General features: G+C 40.2%; 1 protein-coding gene across 8 annotated transcripts; it reads left to right on the top strand.

Annotated features, from left to right (window-relative positions):
- The first annotated feature begins 5,248 nt into the window (after positions 1 to 5,248).
- On the top strand, positions 5,249 to 16,495 carry LOC307017825 (uncharacterized protein). Of its 8 annotated transcripts, none has more exons than XM_079647645.1 (19): positions 5,249 to 6,974; positions 9,098 to 9,248; positions 9,579 to 9,705; positions 9,965 to 10,045; positions 10,276 to 10,482; positions 10,680 to 10,843; positions 10,933 to 11,031; positions 11,223 to 11,455; positions 11,544 to 11,722; positions 11,808 to 11,901; positions 12,093 to 12,437; positions 12,578 to 12,695; positions 12,772 to 12,863; positions 12,975 to 13,092; positions 13,426 to 13,542; positions 13,669 to 14,254; positions 14,526 to 14,563; positions 15,145 to 15,316; positions 15,485 to 16,495. In XM_079647645.1, exons 5-13 carry the CDS (start codon positions 10,415 to 10,417, stop codon positions 12,855 to 12,857), a joined length of 1,386 nt encoding a protein of 461 aa, XP_079503771.1. In that variant the 5' UTR covers positions 5,249 to 6,974; positions 9,098 to 9,248; positions 9,579 to 9,705; positions 9,965 to 10,045; positions 10,276 to 10,414; the 3' UTR covers positions 12,858 to 12,863; positions 12,975 to 13,092; positions 13,426 to 13,542; positions 13,669 to 14,254; positions 14,526 to 14,563; positions 15,145 to 15,316; positions 15,485 to 16,495. The 8 variants fall into 8 exon arrangements, with proteins under 8 accessions (XP_079503771.1, XP_079503777.1, XP_079503770.1 ...); XM_079647644.1 differs by lacking the exon at positions 5,249 to 6,974 and adding an exon at positions 8,148 to 8,351 and having other exon boundaries at positions 8,885 to 9,248; XM_079647646.1 differs by lacking the exon at positions 5,249 to 6,974 and having other exon boundaries at positions 8,148 to 9,248; positions 13,669 to 13,856; positions 14,102 to 14,254.
- Positions 16,496 to 18,149: the final 1,654 nt, after the last annotated feature.

Genomic DNA, 18,149 nt, shown 5'->3' with positions numbered 1-18,149 from the left:
TTTCATGTATGTCAGACTGTCATCACTTGTATTTTGGCCCTCAAAAGATCAAATTCAGGTTAGTCTGCCCAAGTGTTTCAGGGATAATTTTAGCAACTGCACTTCCATCATTGACTGTTTTGAAATGTTTGTAGAGAAGCCATAGAATTTAGAGGCATCTGCACAAACATATTCCTATTACAAGCACCACAACACTGTCAAATATCTAATTTATATAACACCACAGGGTGTTACATCCTTTGTGTCAAAGGGCTAGGGGGGGCGCACAAGCGACAAGTACATTACAGAAAACTGCTCATATCTTGAGAAATTATGACCAGGAGATGTTGTTCTTGCTGATAGAGGCTTCAATGTGAAAGACACTGTGGGACTGTATAATGCACAGTTGAAAATACCAGCATTCACCAAAGGCAAGCAGCAACTGCATCCACTGGAACTTGAATCTACAAGGGGACTCGCTGCCGTCAGGATCCATGTGGAAAGAGTCATTGGCCTGGTCAGGAACAAATACACCATCCTTCAGAGCACCATCCCGCTGTCTCTTTGCCAAGCAGCCACTCAAGGACAACCTACTTCCCTTGACAAGATGGTAACAGTTTGCTGTGCTCTTTGTTATGTCTGCCCATCTGTGGTACCCACAGAATAGATAGATACTATTTGTAAGTCGCTTTTGATAAAAGCGTCAGCTAAATGAAACAAAATCAATCAATCAATCCATTTTTATTTATATAGCCCAATATCTCAAATGTTACATTTGTCTCAGTGGACTTCGCAGTTTGTACAGAATATCAGTATGACAATACGACACCCTCTGTCCTTAGACCCTCACATCGTACAAGGAAAAACTTCCAGACAAAACCCACAGTTTAAAGGGGAAAATGGGAGAAACCTCGGGCAGAGCAACAGAAGAGGGATCCCTCTCCCAGGACGGACAGACGTGCAATAGATGCCGTGTGTAAATTGAAAAGGTAATACATTTGCAACATAGGTAGTCCAAATGTTTGGAAATGCATGTGTGTATAATAGGAAGATGAATCCACGAGGATATCCATCCAGGACTTATGATCCAGGACCACAGCCATGACTCAAGATCCAGGACTCGCGATCCATGAAACAGGACCGCAGGATCATTCATGACTCCGGATCCCGGCGTATATAGACACCAAAAAGAAAGACATTTGGGGAAGCTGGGTTAATCGGAACATGAGAGTACACAGGTATAGACAGAGAGAAGGAAGAAGGAAGATGTCCCCCAACAAACTAAGCCTATATCAGCAAAACTAGGGGCTGAATCTAATCAGCCCTAACTATAAGCTTTATCAAAAAGGAAGTTCTTAAGCGCACTCTTAAAAACGGATAGGGTGTCTGCCGCCCGAACACAAACTGGAAGCTGATTCCACAAAAGTGGAGCTTGATAAGAAAAGGCTCTGGCTCCCATTGTACTTTTAGAGACTCTAGGAACAACCAACAACCCTGCATTCTTGGAACGCAATGCCCTAGTAGGACAGTAGGGTATAATGAGTTCTTTAAGGTAAGATGGCGCCTGCCCATTAAGGGCTTTGTAGGCGAGAAGAAGAATTTTAAATTCTATCCTGTGTTCTATAGGGAGCCAGTGTAAGGCAGCCAGAACAGGAATAATGTGGTCCCTTTTCCTAACTCTGGTTAGTACACGGGCTGCAGCATTTTGAATCAGCTGAAGCGACTTGACTGACTTCTTGGTACACCCTGATAATAAGGAGTTACAATAGTCCAGCCTTGAAGTAACAAATGCATGGACTAGTTTCTCTGCATCGTTTTGAGGCAAGATATGCCTGATTTTTGCAATGTTACGTAGATGGAAGTAGGCGGTCCTTGAAATTGATTTTATGTGGGTGTTAAAGGATCAATCCTGATCAAATATAACACCAAGATTCCTTACAGTCTCACTGGAGGCCAAATTAATGCCATCCATAGTTAGTATATCTTTAGATAATTTGTTTCGTAGATTCTTCGGGCCAAGTACAATAACTTCAGTTTTGGTCGTGTTTAACATCAAAAAATGTAAGGTCATCCACGTTTTTAAGTCCTTGAGGCAGTCTTGAATTTTATTTAGATGATTAATTTCATCAGGCTTGATTGATAAATTTAGTTGAGTATCATCCGCATAACAATGAAAGTTTACAGAATGATTCCTTATAATATTGCCCAACGGAAGCATATATAATGTGAACAAAATAGGTCCAAGCACTGAGCCCTGTGGCACTCCATGGCTAACTTTGGTTTGCATGGAAGATTCATCGTTGACACGTACAAACTGAGAGCGTTCAGATAGATAGGACCTAAACCAGCCTAAAGCAGTTCCCTGTATGCCAACTAAGTTCTCTAGTCTTTGCAATAGGATATCATGGTCGATAGTATCAAATGCAGCACTAAGATCGAGCAAGACAAGAATAGAGACAAGTCCCTTGTCTGAGGCTATTAGAATGTCATTTGTGACTTTAACCAGAGCTGTCTCTGTGCTATGATGTGTTCTAAAGCCAGAATGAAAATCTTCAAATAAATCATAGTTTTTTAAGTAATCACACAGCTGTTTTGCGACTGCTTTCTCAAGAATTTTTGAGAGGAACGGAAGATTAGAAATAGGTAATAGAAAAATAGGTAATAGAAAAATGCTTATTGTGTATTCCCTTCTCTATGTATGTTGGATCTTCCCTCTATTATCTTTACAATTAATACATTCAAATGTCCAGTTTTTAACTAATAAACATCACTTTTTCCAAGTATTTGTTCCTTGAGGTTTTTTAAATACTCCTATTATACTACAATGCATCTGCAAGTATTAAACACAGTTATGTATTGCACAATCTACAGTGTATGATAGGGCTGAACGATATACCGTGTCATGGCGATAACCGCGGTATGCCCATGCGCGGTTTTCACACCGCAGGGACGTGCGGTTTTATTAATTTTTTATAATGTAAAAAAATATATTAAAAAAATTAAAAATAAAAATTTGGAACTGCGATATTAAGTAGGTACATTTACTCAAACACGTCATGTTACAATTATTTTTGCTGCTTGCTAGAAAAGGAAAACTTGCGCGGCTCTCATGTCAGGGGTCCATGAGTGAGTGACATGCAGGCTCTGCATCACAGCAGGCCCCGCCCTGCTAGTTTGCAGACGATCGAAAACACGGTAAAAAATGATCGCGGCACAGGGGGACGAGAATGAAGATTTAATTCGAAAAAGAAAAGCAACATCTGCCATCTGGGATTATTTTGGTTACAAAAAGCTTGATGTTGACCAAACAAAGGTACTTTGTAGACAGTGCCATGCAGTTGTTTCGGCAGCCCGAGGCAACACGTCGAATTTACTTGCCCATTTGAATAGACACCACAAATCTCTATATGACGAGTGCAGAGTCAGATCTGAATGCCTCCCACAGCGAAAGCAAAAAACTATTTCAGATGCCTTTGCCGGTGTTTGTTAGAAATTAAAATCAATGTTTTAATGGGGAAATGTAGTTTAAACATGCCGTCAGTTTTAATGCTCTTTTATACTGAAAAAACAGAAATTCTTGTGCCCAAGCAGTTAAGCTTTTATTCTGAAAATCCTTCATCTACGGTTAGCATTTAGCATGTGGCTAATATACGATTTCCTGAATAGGTGAATTTAGTAGCGAAATGATATGGAGTGGTGCAAACCGAAGCCTACTGATTAACACTACAACTACAGATGTCGAGATACTACCATGCTGAATATTAAATGAAGGTACAGTTTATTTGAATACATTATTGTTTACAGACGAGAGTAGCATGTGACAACATCCGGAATGACCGGAAACCAAACGAGCCGAGAAGTATTTTTTAGAGTATTGATTACAGCGTTTAGAATGTGTTAAATGAAAAGTGATGAAAGAGAATATGAGGAGAAAAGGCGTGTTAAGCATATATTTAATGTGAAAAGAACCTATCCTCTGTTTAAATGCAATAACGGACATTGGAGACGAGGCGAGCCGGCTGGCGGGGAGGAGCCAGCAGAGGATATATAAAAGCACCGGAGGAGAGCTCAGGCTCTTCTCTTCCCTATCGAGGAGCGGATCATAGCTGTTTGTCTGACTGAACAATATCATGCTTGTGACCAACCCGCGCCTTTTTTAATTAAAGTACCCAATTGAACTTTCACAGAGACTCCATTTAGTCTCCTTTTAAAGCTTCTCTCCTGGACGGGAGAATAACGAACACAGTTTACATGTTACACCATACGAGAGAGATTCAAAACGGCAAAAAGACATCACAGATGCAATAACATTTCACCTGGCAAAAGACATGGTACCAATTTACACCGTTACCAAAGAGGGTTTTAAGAAAATGATCCGCTCACTTGATAAGCGGTACGTTATACCGTCACGCACCTATTTTTCTCAAGTCGCCATTCCCGACCTGTACGAGAAATGCAGGGCAAAAGTTGAAACAGAGCTGTCAAAAGTGGAATACTATGCTGTTAAAACGGACTTGTGGTCCAGCCGGACAACGGAGCCGTACATAAGCCTGACGGTGCACTTTATTGATGAGGACTACGAACTGAAAAGTCGCTGTTTGCAAACGGCATTTTTCCCAGAAAATCACACAAGTGAGAACATCGCAGCGGGGCTGAAAGAAGCGGTGGCTGCTTGGGGCCTGGATGAGACACGTCAAGTCTGTATAACAACAGACAATGCTGCAAATATGGTGAAGGCTGCCTCCCTGAACGAGTGGACCAGGCTGCAGTGCTTTGGCCACAGACTTCATCTTGCAGTTGGTAAGCTACCCCCGCCCACGCTTTATTTACTAAGCTGTGTCTGTATCGATTTTTTTTTTTTTTTTAAATAACCTTTATTCAGGGAAGTGTAACAGAGTAATGCTATCTTTTTCAGGAGTGCTTAACATCCTGTCCTGAAATGCAACAGTTTTCTTAATTTTAATCAGTTTCATAAATGTTACGTTTTATAAGCAATTCATTGTTGAAGGCAGCTAATTTCAAACTGCACACACACACACACACACACACACACACACACACACACACACACACACACACACACACACACACACACACACACACACACACACGTATCTTATGTGGATAAATTGTTATGCTATACATTGTTATGCTATAATATAAATAATATATAGATGAACTCAGACGATTGCTAAAAAACATCAGGTAGGATTTTCTGTGAAATGGCAAGATGGGTGGGAAGAGGGAGGGACGGGGTGGCATGGGAAAGGGATTCCCTATATTTTTTTCTTTGTCTTTTCTTTTTCTTTTTGTATTGTGTATATCATTTGTATCTGTATAAATCCCTTTTGTGAGGGCAAAAAAATAAACAACAATAAAAAGTTGGTCACAAAAAATCGCAATATATACCGCAGGGGGAAAAAAACCGCAATGTCAGTTTTTTTCAAAACCGTGAAGCCCTAGTGTATGATATGTAAGCTTAATCGGTAAACAAAAACCTGACCATGAAGACAAAAGAAAAAGACCAGCTTATTTATTGTCAGCTTCTTAATGTCCCTCAGATGTTTTGTCAGAGGTTGCAGTGGAGGAGAAGCGTGGCACAGTAAACCATTTACACAACAACTCTGGTAGTATCCCCGTTCTAATGAAGTTTACCACCTTTGAATGTGCAACATCAAAAAATGCACCATCAAACATGATGCGCTGTTTAAAAAGTTATTGAGGTGTCCACACAACAAAATCACAGAACATTACCTCTGCGACACGCATTTGTGCGTGTCGCAGAGGTACAGCTGTGATTCAGCTTTAGGCTCATCACACCTCCCTCAGGGACGGTCAGGCAGAACCGCAAGTCTTTGGTGCATTCAAGTAGACTGCGGTCTTTAGCGCTGAAAGGACACTTAATTTCTAAAACGCCAGGCTCATGGCAAGCACAGGTCACGAGACCATCTGGGGATACACCAATCCATGGCAGCTCTGGGTTGAGGATGAGCCCTGATGCTGCAACATTGATGTCTTCATGGTGATCTTGCATAGCCACCAGGTAAGACTTTTTGGCAGTGTCCTCGTTTTGTAAACCCCCTCTGAGGAAAAGAACATGTTATTTTGGAGAAAAAAACACATCACTTTAAAAAGTCCCTAAAATACTGTTATTAGAATGTTAATATCTTGTTTTACCCTCATAATATCTAGTTACTCAATTATTGTATTCATTCATGATGAAGTAGTGGAAAGAATGTATGATTTAGTCTTGCTGCATAAATGTATATATTCCTGGTCTTCTCCTCAACTAACAAACACTCAAAAAGAATTGAACTATCAAAAGAGCTGTAATTATCAGAAAGCAGTGAAGTTATTCTTAATACATTTAGTGATGTTCAGGATTTAGCATTGTGACACGCTTTTATTTTACCGTAAGCCATTTCTATTTCTTACCTGCTCTGGTGTGAGATTCAGCTCCTCAAAGACTTTGGCAACCTCCTCTAGCAGTGCAGGCAAATCCAGTACAAGTCTACTGCTTTGATACAGACTGGTAAGGGGTGTTGGCAGATCCAGTTGTACAGTCTTTGGCGTGTATCTGTGGGAATGGCCTTCAATGACCGACAGGATAGCACTTTTCTTGGGCTTTGTCTCTTGTTCTTCACTTTGGTGGAGTTGTTCACAGAATAACTTGAAATCATCAGCAGATGGTCTCATGTGCTGAAACAGGTCTTCGGTTTGAACTTGTTCTTTAATGGCGAAGATGTTAGACACCTCATCGTACTTCACCATTTTAGTGCTAGGCTGTGTCCATGTGCATGGCTTCTCCGTGCATGTCTGGTTTTCTCTCTTCTCAACAGCAGCCAAAACTGTAAACATAAGTGCTGCTGCGTGGGAACAAACCTCTCCTAACCCTGCCATGCATGTACAATGCGCCATCACCACTGTCCCGTCATCCTGCACTACAATCCATGGAGATGTTGGTTTGCTGTTCAAAGCCTGGGAATGATTGACCTGTTAAGTGAAAAATGCAGTACATTAATTTTGTCATATAGAAGCTAAACTCTCTTGAGCTTGTACAAATGTAAGATTCAAAGGTTTATTGTAAAATACAATAGTTACAGCGCAGATTGGCATTTAATATCCAACCCAGTCTCACGGCATTTCGTGTTCACCAACACGATTTTTAATCTATTGATTCGTGTTCACCAACACGATTTTCCCCTTTTTTTCGTGTTGCACACTACGATTTTAAAAGCAATGTATTTCTATTGGTAGTCTTTCCCTTTTTTTTTTTCGTGTTGCACAGCACGATTTTAAAAGCAATATATTTCTGTTGGTAGTCTCACGGCATTACGTGTTATAGGAAGACCGGAAGCTGTGTGGTTCATAAAAACATGTTCTTACTCAATATCAAGCCACGATTATTGCTTTTATTTAAAATCGTATCATTTCGGACTTTTGTTGCTGTCTGTGAGGAAAATAAATGGGGCTAATTTTTCCTTCTAATTTGTTATTCTTTTCAAAATAACACACTGTTATTTAGTCAACAATAACACACAATTATCCTTGTTTTTATTTATTTGTTTAATTCTATAATCTCTGGCTTTTTTGCCGTCCTTCAGGAACTGAATTTCAAAATAAAAATAACCGGAAACAGACGTAGGCCTATAAGGGACATTTCGAGCATCATCGAGTTTAGGATGGCCGAAGACACTACACTACCCATAATCCCCGGCTATCGTTTAGGACTACAGTACCCGTGATTAAACTTCAAGTCGGGATTGGATGTTGGAGTGGCAGTGCGCCAAGGTTACGGAATCGAAACTGGATCGAACGCCGCCCCCCCCCCCCCCCCAACAATTAGAAGTTGCCAATATTAAACACCAATTATTAACCAATTAAAATGAACCGATTAAACATCTCTCTGACACAGTTTAAATGCATTTCAAGTGGAAGAATTGTTCGTGTTTCCTCTTCGTGTCTCGGGAAGCTGTATTATTTTCAAAAAATAAAAAAATATATTTTTAAGCATAACGGGTACTTTACACAACATTGAGTCAAACTTATCCTTGTTTTAATCCTTGTTTTATTTATGTTAAATTGTTGTTGTCGGTTAATTCTCCATTTTATTTATTTTGGTTTAAAATATCATTATTTTTTATTTATTATTATCATGTTAGATGTTTGAACTTTTCTGCATTTTATAAGGCAATATATACTTTTTTGTTTTTGTCCGTAGGCTACTTAGGTTATTAAAGAGTTATCGTGTCAAAATATAGGAAATGTATAAATATTTTATTGTATAATCGGTACAGGAAATTACATAATTCAGAGCACCACCTATTGGCCAAAGTCGCTGCCACCGGCATTGCGATCCATCCTCTGACAAAGTAAGTTGGGTCACTAAAGTCTGATACATGTTTTGCTTAGATTTAATAATTGGGGCTTTTTTTTAAGCCTTTACTCGCATGGTTCATCATACATACTGAACTGTTCTAAGTCTGAGAAATGCTTTCGCCATAATCAGCAAAGCAACATTAATGGGAAATTATTCTTGCGGGCGGCTAGCTAGCTAGCTCACGTTCAACATAAGCTTAAACTAGTTTAGCTACATTTATATCAGCTCATAAGTGGTGTGTGAAAAATATTTGTCTTAATTACGGCTACATACGCCGGTGTTAAAGTGTGAGTTATACGTTATCTTAATCGCTTTTGTTTTACACATGACAGTACTAACGCTGGCCGACATTTTAATATATGTTTGGAGGGGAGGGGCATAGTCCACGTCCATGTGCTTGTTACGCGTATGAAACAGGAAACACGTAAATGAACTCAGTCTGTCTAAAGTAGTTAAACCGTCACAATGTGCATTTAAAAAAGCTAGTTTCACTACATAATTCACTTTTTCTGTTCTCTCCTGCAGCTCCCGTACCCACACAACAAACCCATACACTGATTTATACCATCATAAAACCAACGGCACTTTTAAGAGCCAAACTCAACCTATCTCTCTGTCTATCTACCTACCTTTCTTATAGTTATTGTCTCTATCTTTTTCTATCATTCATTATCTATTTCTTCATCTATCCATCTCAATCTTAATATCTGTCTCTCTATCTCTGTTTGTCTCATACAGCAGCTGTTGCATATCTGTTGTGTCTGTCTGTCAGTCTGTCTGTCTGGCAATGGCAACAAAACACAACCCAGACCCCAATAATCCCACATCCAAAGAAGGGAAACGCATGGCTCTTGAGCTGAAGCATGAACACATGCTAGCTGAAGCTAAGGTTGGTGTTTTAACCCATATGACCTCATTCATTTCCCACTTGAATTTGGCACTATCTGTTATCCAAAAAATGCTGAACAGGCCAAGAGTAACTGGATTTTGGATCAATGTATAGGGCCTTTGCAAAACGGTTCATCATTACAACATGGGGGGCAGAGGCTTACTAAATAAAGCTTGTTCAACTTGTTTTACTTCATTAGTTGTATATGGTAGGAAAAACTTGAAGCAAAAATGTTCTTCAAGTGAATGAATTTACTTTTATTTGTCCACTGTCATATGGTATCAGTTTATCAGCAACATCAACCTTACATGAGTTGTTACTTGGTCACAGAAAGCAGCTGAGGAGAGGAAACGGGCACGCTCTGTAGGAGACACTTTACAGTCCCCTAAAAGGGGCTGTGTAGGACGTGGCAAGCCGAGAGAGAGGCGTGGAGGGCGACGCCAAGGCTCAGCTACAGGTTGAAATCCCAATTATTTTACATATTTATGAATTTACTAAGTAAATGGTTGGAAAATCGAATTAAAACACAGTAATTGCTTGTTGAGGGTCTACAATAATTCCAATATATAAACGCATAGTGACACTACAGTCGGAGACATTCCCACTGAGGTGTCATAAGAACTATGCTTTATTTAATTTCACAAGCTTTTAAACAATAGGTAGATAATACAAATCATCAGTTATCTGTTGTTAACCCTCTGTGTGATGTTTTAGAGTCACATCCCCCCCGACTGAGGGCTTCCAGTCTTCCAGTGTGGAGGTTCTGCGTACTGAACCTTCAGCACAACACGAATTTGGTAAATCACAAAAATGGCTTTAAGTTTAAAACTAAAATACATTTTTAAATAAATTCTGTTAGTGAGAGAAAATAACCTTATACACAACTGACAGTTCAGGACTCGAACGAGGAATGTAATTCAGTAAAGATATTGGCCAGTTCCATACTGAGCAAAGAAATGATCTTTGATTTTTAGTGTTCATCTTAAATATAGTCATTTACAGTTAAAGTTTCCCATTCTGTTCACAGAAAAGAATATGGAGAGACTCTCTGACATTCTTTCCTCATGTCCTCCTCCTGAGCCTCAAAAAAGCTCTGCCTCATCCTGGTCTTTTCGGCAGCAGAAAGCCTCAGAGCGCTGGAAAGAAGCGAGACCACACCACCTGCAATGCCTTCTAGAAAAGAGGCTGTTGGTCATCCCCTGTGTGACCTCTGCCACGAGCCGGCTGTTATTAGGTGAGATAACATTTACCTTTATTTAAATTACTTGACCTAATTGTAATTTTTCAGTATTAATGCTCAGTGCCCTGCTATTTCAGCTAACATGCATGACTTTTGGGATGTTAGAAAACTGGATACCTAGAGAAAACCAGCATTAAAATGAAAGTAATTCTAGGATATTAGAATAATTTGTATTTCCTCTCAATGTCTAGAGAGTGTCTCCCCGAGGAGTGGTTCTGTGGAGACTGTGATGTACTTCATCACAAGAACCAGCCACTCCACAACAGGGACAGTTTAATGAATGGTTTTTTAAAACCAATTAGTCCAACAACGTGTGTTGTTAGAGTGGAAGGTGGATATGACACCCATGACCAAGGTATGCTCTCTCAAACTTGCATTTTGATGTTCACATGTCTCTTCGGCCAGCATATAATGGTAATTAGTGCTTTTTTTTTTTTTTGACAGCTTGCATATTGCCAACTGTGAAGGCACCCAACTGCTCCTGTAAAGGCACAAACTTCACTGTGGTACCAGGCAAACCAGTGATTTTAATTACCATCAATGGTAAACAAATATATATATATATATATATATTTGGATTTCTATTGAATTGTTGTTATGTTTACTGTTGTGGGCCGAGGCATTGTGCTTCCACTTGGAGTAAAACCTTCATGTAATATCTGTTCATCTTTGACTATTTGGAGATGGAACTGTTGTAAAATGTGTCTTAATTATGTTTATTTACTTGTTCCAAGGGCGTTATGACTTGCATCTGCCACTATATGTCTGTCAAACTTGCCAGCAGCAGTGGACCCCTGACTTGAAAGTCCTCCTTAGGAGTGGATACTGGCCAGCTTCGGTCAGTATTTCCAAACTTTACACCTTGGACCTCCTGAGCTCCTTTGAAGAACTCAAGGTCATCTCTCCGGGATTCTCCAGACAGGCCTTTGCAAAGCTGATGGAGCATCGCACAAAGTGTGGAGGAAGAGTAAGTGTAAATATTCTTTACCATATTATACATTATAACATTTCCGTAAATAGACAAAATCACAGCAATATATGTAATTATCTTCCAGTCTGGACCTGTCAACGGAGATGCACTGCAGCGCAGCTTTCTGGAGTTCTCCTATGCCTCGTATGAGGAAGACCAGCTCTGCTGTGGTGCTCCTTTCATCTGCCCTGCCTGCACGCCGGGGATGTTGGCTGTTTCTGCCGATGGAAACAGGAAGCTTTATCGCTTTCGGCGAAGTGGAAGGTGCTGTTTTTACAATGTTGTTATTTAACTTTTTTGATTACTGTTTATATTTCATGGATATATTTGCTCATCTTTTTTTCCTCAGTTCTGATGGCAGCGCCTTTTTTAATGGGCTCTTTGTAGCAGAAGACAGCGCGGTGGCTGCATTTGTCGACAAAATACAGAGATCACTGAAAAATGCAAGTTTTTATTCGTCATTTTACCTTATAGGTATATCACAAAAATAGCCATGTATATCCGACCCTGACTTTCTTCAAATTCAGCTACTTCTCCTTACCATCTACTCCAAAATCAGATAATTAGAACAAATGGTGTAGATCGTGATTCCATTGCTTTTAACTGATTTGTCATGATGTAATGTGTGTCTTAGACCCAGGGAAGGGGCACATGTGGGGACTCCCAGTGGACAGCAGCGAGGGAGAGGTCAAGGAGGGCTTCGAAGCTGGATGAAGAAGGGATGGAGGTGGCTGTATGTCGCCATGGGTTTCTTTTGAAGGCCTTAAATATGTACAGGGGGGAGATATTCGCCTACCCCCTGTATCTTCAAAAGGAACTCATGCCAGCCAAAGCCAAGTTCTTCGCCATGGATGTGGCTTGCAAGTACTGGCCGTACATAGAGAACGCTGCAAGTGTCCTTCCTGCTCTCCAGGAGCTGACCACCACGAAGCCATTCCTCAGTGTAATGCATGCTCGAGCCCATGCTAGCAAATACGAGGTATGTGAAATATTTTTGTATCACGTACATTTATATTTTTTATATTTATAATACTGAAGTAGTAAATATCTAAGCTATACTGTAGGTATAGTAGTATGTAGCCTCTTTGCACAACAATTCCAGCAACCTTTTACCATCAGATTATATGGAGTGGGAAGAACCAGGAGGGAGCAGGGATGACCGCTGGGGAAGAGGTGGAGCAGGTCAACAGCTGCCTGTCCCGTTGTGCCCTGACAACAAAATACATGTCCAAAGCAGGTGAGTGGAAGGTTTTGCCCTATTATTGCATACTTTTTTAGATGACACATCATAACCTCATTATTGCTTTCAAAAGCACGACTGGACATGCTCACAGTGCATGCAATGGGATGGAACAGGAAAAAAGGTGACTCCCTTCATCAGGCACTTTCCACAAGATAGGTGAAGGTGAGCCTCCTATTAAAGGTGTTGTTGTGTCCTTTGTCATTTGCACATTGCTTGTTGTTAATCATAGCAAGTTTTAATCTTGATAAATGTCCATCGTCTACTGTTTATCAGACTAGTAAGAGGCTCCTGGAAGAGACTGCAAGTCTTGAGGAACTCAAGACGGAGCTACATTGTGTCTCAGATGACATGGTGTCGACGTGGATTTCCGACGTGAAGGAATGGGCATCTGGTAAGCACGACGAGATAACACCAGCTACATATCATTGTCCATGACTGTTTGAATTTACAGATTTGATCCTAAAGAGCAGCCAATTTTAAGGCAATAAGGCTGATTTTTCATGCCACGTAATGGGACCCTCACTGGATTTCAGTAGACAGGGACATCATCTTCAAGCAATAGCAAGCCAACTATGTGTCCATGTTTATCTCTGTTATGTTCCAGTTTCCATAGTTGTACCATCAATTTGTGTTAAAAGGTGTTAAATATGTTGCACAACTTTGTTTCTCAAAACCGTTACGTGTTGTGTAACAGTACATTTGACTATCAATATTATTTCTACAGGAACATCAGAAACATCGGGTACTTCTGAAGACATCCTTCAAACTGCACTGCAGCAAAGCATAGAGGGGCTTTACCTAAGTGTGAGGCAGCGGAAGCAATCCCTTTACCGACAGAATGGTATAACAATATAATGTTTTACTGTAGGTTGCAGATTCAACCTACTGAATTATATATATTTTTTGCACTTGCAAATATAGTTTGTCACATATCCTTATCCCACTACTTCATGTCTTTTTCACACAGCAGCAAGCTCCGCCATCAACTTTGAAGGAAGCTTACAGACGACAAAAAGCGCCTTAATCAGGAGGTACTGAAGTACAACCAGCTGGTACACGACTCTGCCAGAGGCATAGATGTTGCTGCGGTGGAGCATTCCCTCTCTGGAGGGAGCATCATGTCCGCGCTGTGGCCGTGGGAAGTTCATGGCATGGGTCAGTTTTCAGATATTTCATAATAATTAATTTGAAGTTCTGTTATATGAAGGTATACCTTGCTGAGTTATGCACATATCATGTAGACTGTTAGAACGTTCATTTAGTTTAAGGGTATATCTTAAGTTTTCTTATTGTGTATACATTTGATTATTTTGAAAGTACATGTTTGGAGTTTTAAACATATTGTTATGCTATAATGAAAATGTGATTCATGTATATACATAACTGTGATTGGATTTTAGCTAACTTTACAGCCAAGAAAAATATACTTGATCAAGTCATGCTTACACGGAGACTGCAAGAGGAGAAAGGCATCCTATTGTGGGAGATGGCGCAGCATTGCACATGGTTGCAGAACATGGCAGTTGCTCTAAAAAATAAGGTGGCTGAGGAAGGTAAGTTGAAAGCAAACTTAACCTACCTTGTAAAGTATGAGTTTTAAAGGAAAAAAAGTCAGCCCAAATCATTCTTGGTCACAGAAATTGGATGGAGTATAATGGCCTTTGCTTATTCGACCTGGCCATTTTACATAATGAAGTCCCTTGACAGTGACAATCATCTTTATATGTACATGGGAGAGAATATACTCCATTGAAGTGCTCTGGGCCTCGTGAAGCAATCTTACTTTATAGTATGTCCATATAACAATATTTTGTGTATTTTCAGATGTAGACAAGGGGAATGGTCTTGGGTGCACCCTAACGGTACGTCTACACTACAGGCATCAAAAAATGCTTTCAACGCTTCGCCCATTCACTTGAATGGGGTGACGTAGAAGATTTTGAATCTTCGCCGAACTGCATTGTGGGGAGCATGGCATGGCTTTGCAAGCATCACGAGCATCTATCGGCATCAAAAGTTGAACAATGTTCAACTTTTGAGGCGCGATGCTTGGCATCAGCCAATCAAATTCCGTTTATGCAAATCCCGCCAGTGCAAGCTCAGCCAATCAAACCGCGTGCAAGCTGGGAGAGCCAGACCGCAGTTCATTTCCTCATATTCCAAACGAGATATTACGGTAGCAAATCACCCGGTTCTTTACGACCGGAACTATTTACCGGGATACAAACCGGAGGAACCAGGCATGGAGGGAGGTGGCAGAGACAGTGGGTGAAACTGGTAGTTTTTTCGCCTGTTTGGAGAGTTTATATCCAGTTTACTTCGTTTTAACATTGCTATTGCTTTGTATGTCGGGGGTGGGAGATTCATGTGATTGGTTGCTCGCAAAAAATCGCCAAGCTTCAGACACGCCCAGCTTCAAGATTTTTTCATGCCTGTAGTGTAGACGGGCCGTAAGAAGGAAGCATGCTGAGGCGTTGGAGAGGTTGCAGGTGGTACTGCAGCAGTCCAAGACTGCTTTAGGTCCTGATGCTTGTTTCATTCAACATGAATAGGAAAGTCAAAGTGGCCTAAGCAGTCCAGACACCAGTGAAGATGAAGAAAGAAACACAATTTAGGTAATTTACTTATGAATTAATGTACAGTATCTTTGTTGATTTAGCCTCAACCTAGACATGTTGCTGTTAATTTTGTATTCATTAATGCTAAACATACATTGTGTATTCAAAAACCTCAAATTTGGTTTCTGATCTGCCCCTCTTTTTTGTTTCTCTGTATTTCCCCAGATTGCTGCCGCTCTCAAGCACGAATATCCGCCAAGACTTGATGGTATCAGAAATGTAAATACTTTACTGACTTCATATTTAGAGATTGTATTCATACTCCTCAATGGAAGATCACCCTTGAATATGTTGACCATATGACTTTTCCCTATGCCGCAGCATCAGGCCAAACATTTCACTTGTACACAACTTAAATTGTATTGAAGAAAATGCTCAGCGTCCCTGGAATGCATCCTGAGCAATGAATCATTCACTTTTGATCCTTTTTGAAACACTAGAATGTAAATTCCTAAATCTCCAAGTATATCTTGCTGGTTACCATAGAACTTGGTCAGCACATCATTGTCCAAGAGCAGGAGGTCTTTTCCTTTTTTCCCAGAACGGGATGCCTATGCATTATTATTTTCAATCTCTTATAGGATTTACCTGTCATTAACTTTATATGACTGCACCTGTTACACCGCAGGCCAATAACAGCTTTCCTCTAATTGTTCATTTTTGTTTCTTTTGCGTTACTTGCTTTAATTGCTTTGTCAGTTATATGTCCTTTTTGGTCTCCAGCTATTAACCTGATTGATTGAAGTACTTCAATCAACATGTACAATGGACTGTCTTTTAGAATGTATAATTAGGGACATTGAGATAAACAACAAATAGTTTATTTGGTGAATCACCTCATTGTTGTTCTCAAAACCAAATAATACATTGTTATAAATTGTTAAATTTGATTTACACATAGAATGTACATGTTTAATATACATAGTTAAATCATAAAAAAATGGTTGTGTTGTATGATTTCTTAATACTGTATGTTATAACCGTTTGCATAACTTGATTTTATGTTCTGTTGTCCATGCTTTTCATGTTAGACTAACCCCAACGCTCTAGAGTCAAGACATACACCCTTATGGTGGCCTTTTACTTGTATTGTGGTCAAACACATAAGTAAACCATTGCCAGAGAGGACCATTTTATTGTTTTAAAAACAATGTTATTGATGTGGTTGGTTGATGAATAAATATAAATTAAGCATACGTCTGTGGTACTTTTTGTTGTTTACATCAGTGGTTCTCAAAGTGGGGTCCGCGACCCCCCGGGGGTTCGTGGCACTCTGCCAGGGGGTCCGTGAAAAGTTTTCAGATTCATTCATTTAAATTATCATGATATCATTTTTTTTTTTTACAAAAGGCTTCATAGTTCAACAAATAATATTTTATTTTTTTAATCTAAAATAGTTCATAGATTACGTTCTAATCTGGAAAAATCTATACATTTAAAAATCAAGCGCGTCACTCGTTACCATGGAAACAACAATAACTGGTACGTCAGTCAGAGAGCGCCACTGCTAGCATCATAGTGATATAACACGGCTAGCATACTACGAAGATGGACCGATTTTTAAAACGACCGGTTACGGCTACAAATGAAGTAAATGAAAAACAAAAAACAAAAGTAAGGAATTACGATGAGGAGTATCTCCAATATGGATTTATTGAAGTGGAAGGGAAACCGAAATGTCTGATATGCCTGCGGTGTCTTGCCAATGAGGCGATGAAGCCTGCCAAATTGAAGAGGCACCTCGAGACCAAGCATCCAGATTATGTAAAAAAAGACCGGGCTTTTTTTGAGAGGAAGGGCGAGGACTACAGCCAGCAACCACAACGGATGGTTAATGTTACGTCTGTTTCTGCTAAAGAGCAGACGACGAATTTAGGACATGTCTGCTGATATCAAATCACAACTGCTGGAAAGACTGAGAGGGTCTAAATTTGCGGTTCAATTGGATGAGTCCACTGATGTGTCCGGCTCTGCGCGGCTCATCACACTGGCGCGAGAGGAGAGGGAGAGCCGCAGAAGTGAGACTGACTGAGATTACTTTGAGCAACATGCATGGGAATAAGTTACAATATAATACATTTGTGTATATTTCTCGCTATTCAGATGGTCTGCTGCCTGGTGCTGCTGTTGCGCAATGTGCAGTAGTGTCCTCTTTTCGCACCATGACATTATCAGTTATGAATTTGTTTTTCACTGCTTGAGAAAATGGACTTGTGGCTCAGAGCGTGTGAACAATGTCAATTGTGTGAGACTTGGCAGCCCTGTGAACTCGCTTGACATTATTATGTATGAAACTGCCAATTAGATTTATTTACTTGAACGCTGTTCTGGATCATTCCCGCCCACTTTAACGTGTGTGTGTGTGTGTGTGTGTGTGTGTGTGTGTGTGTGTGTGTGTGTGTGTGTGTGTGTGTGTGTGTGTGTGTGTGTGTGTGTGTGTGTGTGTGTGTGTGTGTGTGTGTGTGTGTGTGTGTGTGTGTGTGTGTGTGTGTGTGTGTGTGTGTGTGTGTGTGTGTGTGTGTGTGTGTGTGTGTGTGTGTGTGTGTGTGTGTGTGTGTGTGTGTGTGTGCGGTTATGTGTGTGAGCAACAGAAATGTCAGATACTGTATGTTGCATTTATTGAATTAGTTTGATATGTGTGTCTTCACTTGCAGAGAGAAGCAATCAGCTTCATGGACTGCCTTGCATCACTCCAATGGTGTCCAGAGCTGGCTGCCATTACAAATCGTGGTTTGGGATTGTAACAATGCAGTTGCAGTTGTTTTGCAATTTACTTGATATATGTTGCAATGCAGGCATGTATTCAATTGTTTATAGCCTGCATTTATTT

Source organism: Notothenia rossii, assembly GCF_949606895.1.
Source record: "Notothenia rossii genome assembly, chromosome: 1".
NCBI lineage: Eukaryota > Metazoa > Chordata > Actinopteri > Perciformes > Nototheniidae > Notothenia > Notothenia rossii.
This window is presented reverse-complemented; position numbering and strand designations above follow the sequence as displayed.

Bases quoted from the DNA above. Each gene is read 5' to 3' on its own strand.
- LOC307017825 (XM_079647645.1), top strand. From the start codon at position 10,415: ATGCCTTCTAGAAAAGAGGCTGTTGGTCATCCCCTGTGTGACCTCTGC. The intron at 11,723-11,807 runs GTGCTGTTTTTA...TTTTTTCCTCAG, and splicing joins CGCTTTCGGCGAAGTGGAAG to TTCTGATGGCAGCGCCTTTT. The intron at 11,902-12,092 runs GCAAGTTTTTAT...TGTGTGTCTTAG, and splicing joins TACAGAGATCACTGAAAAAT to ACCCAGGGAAGGGGCACATG.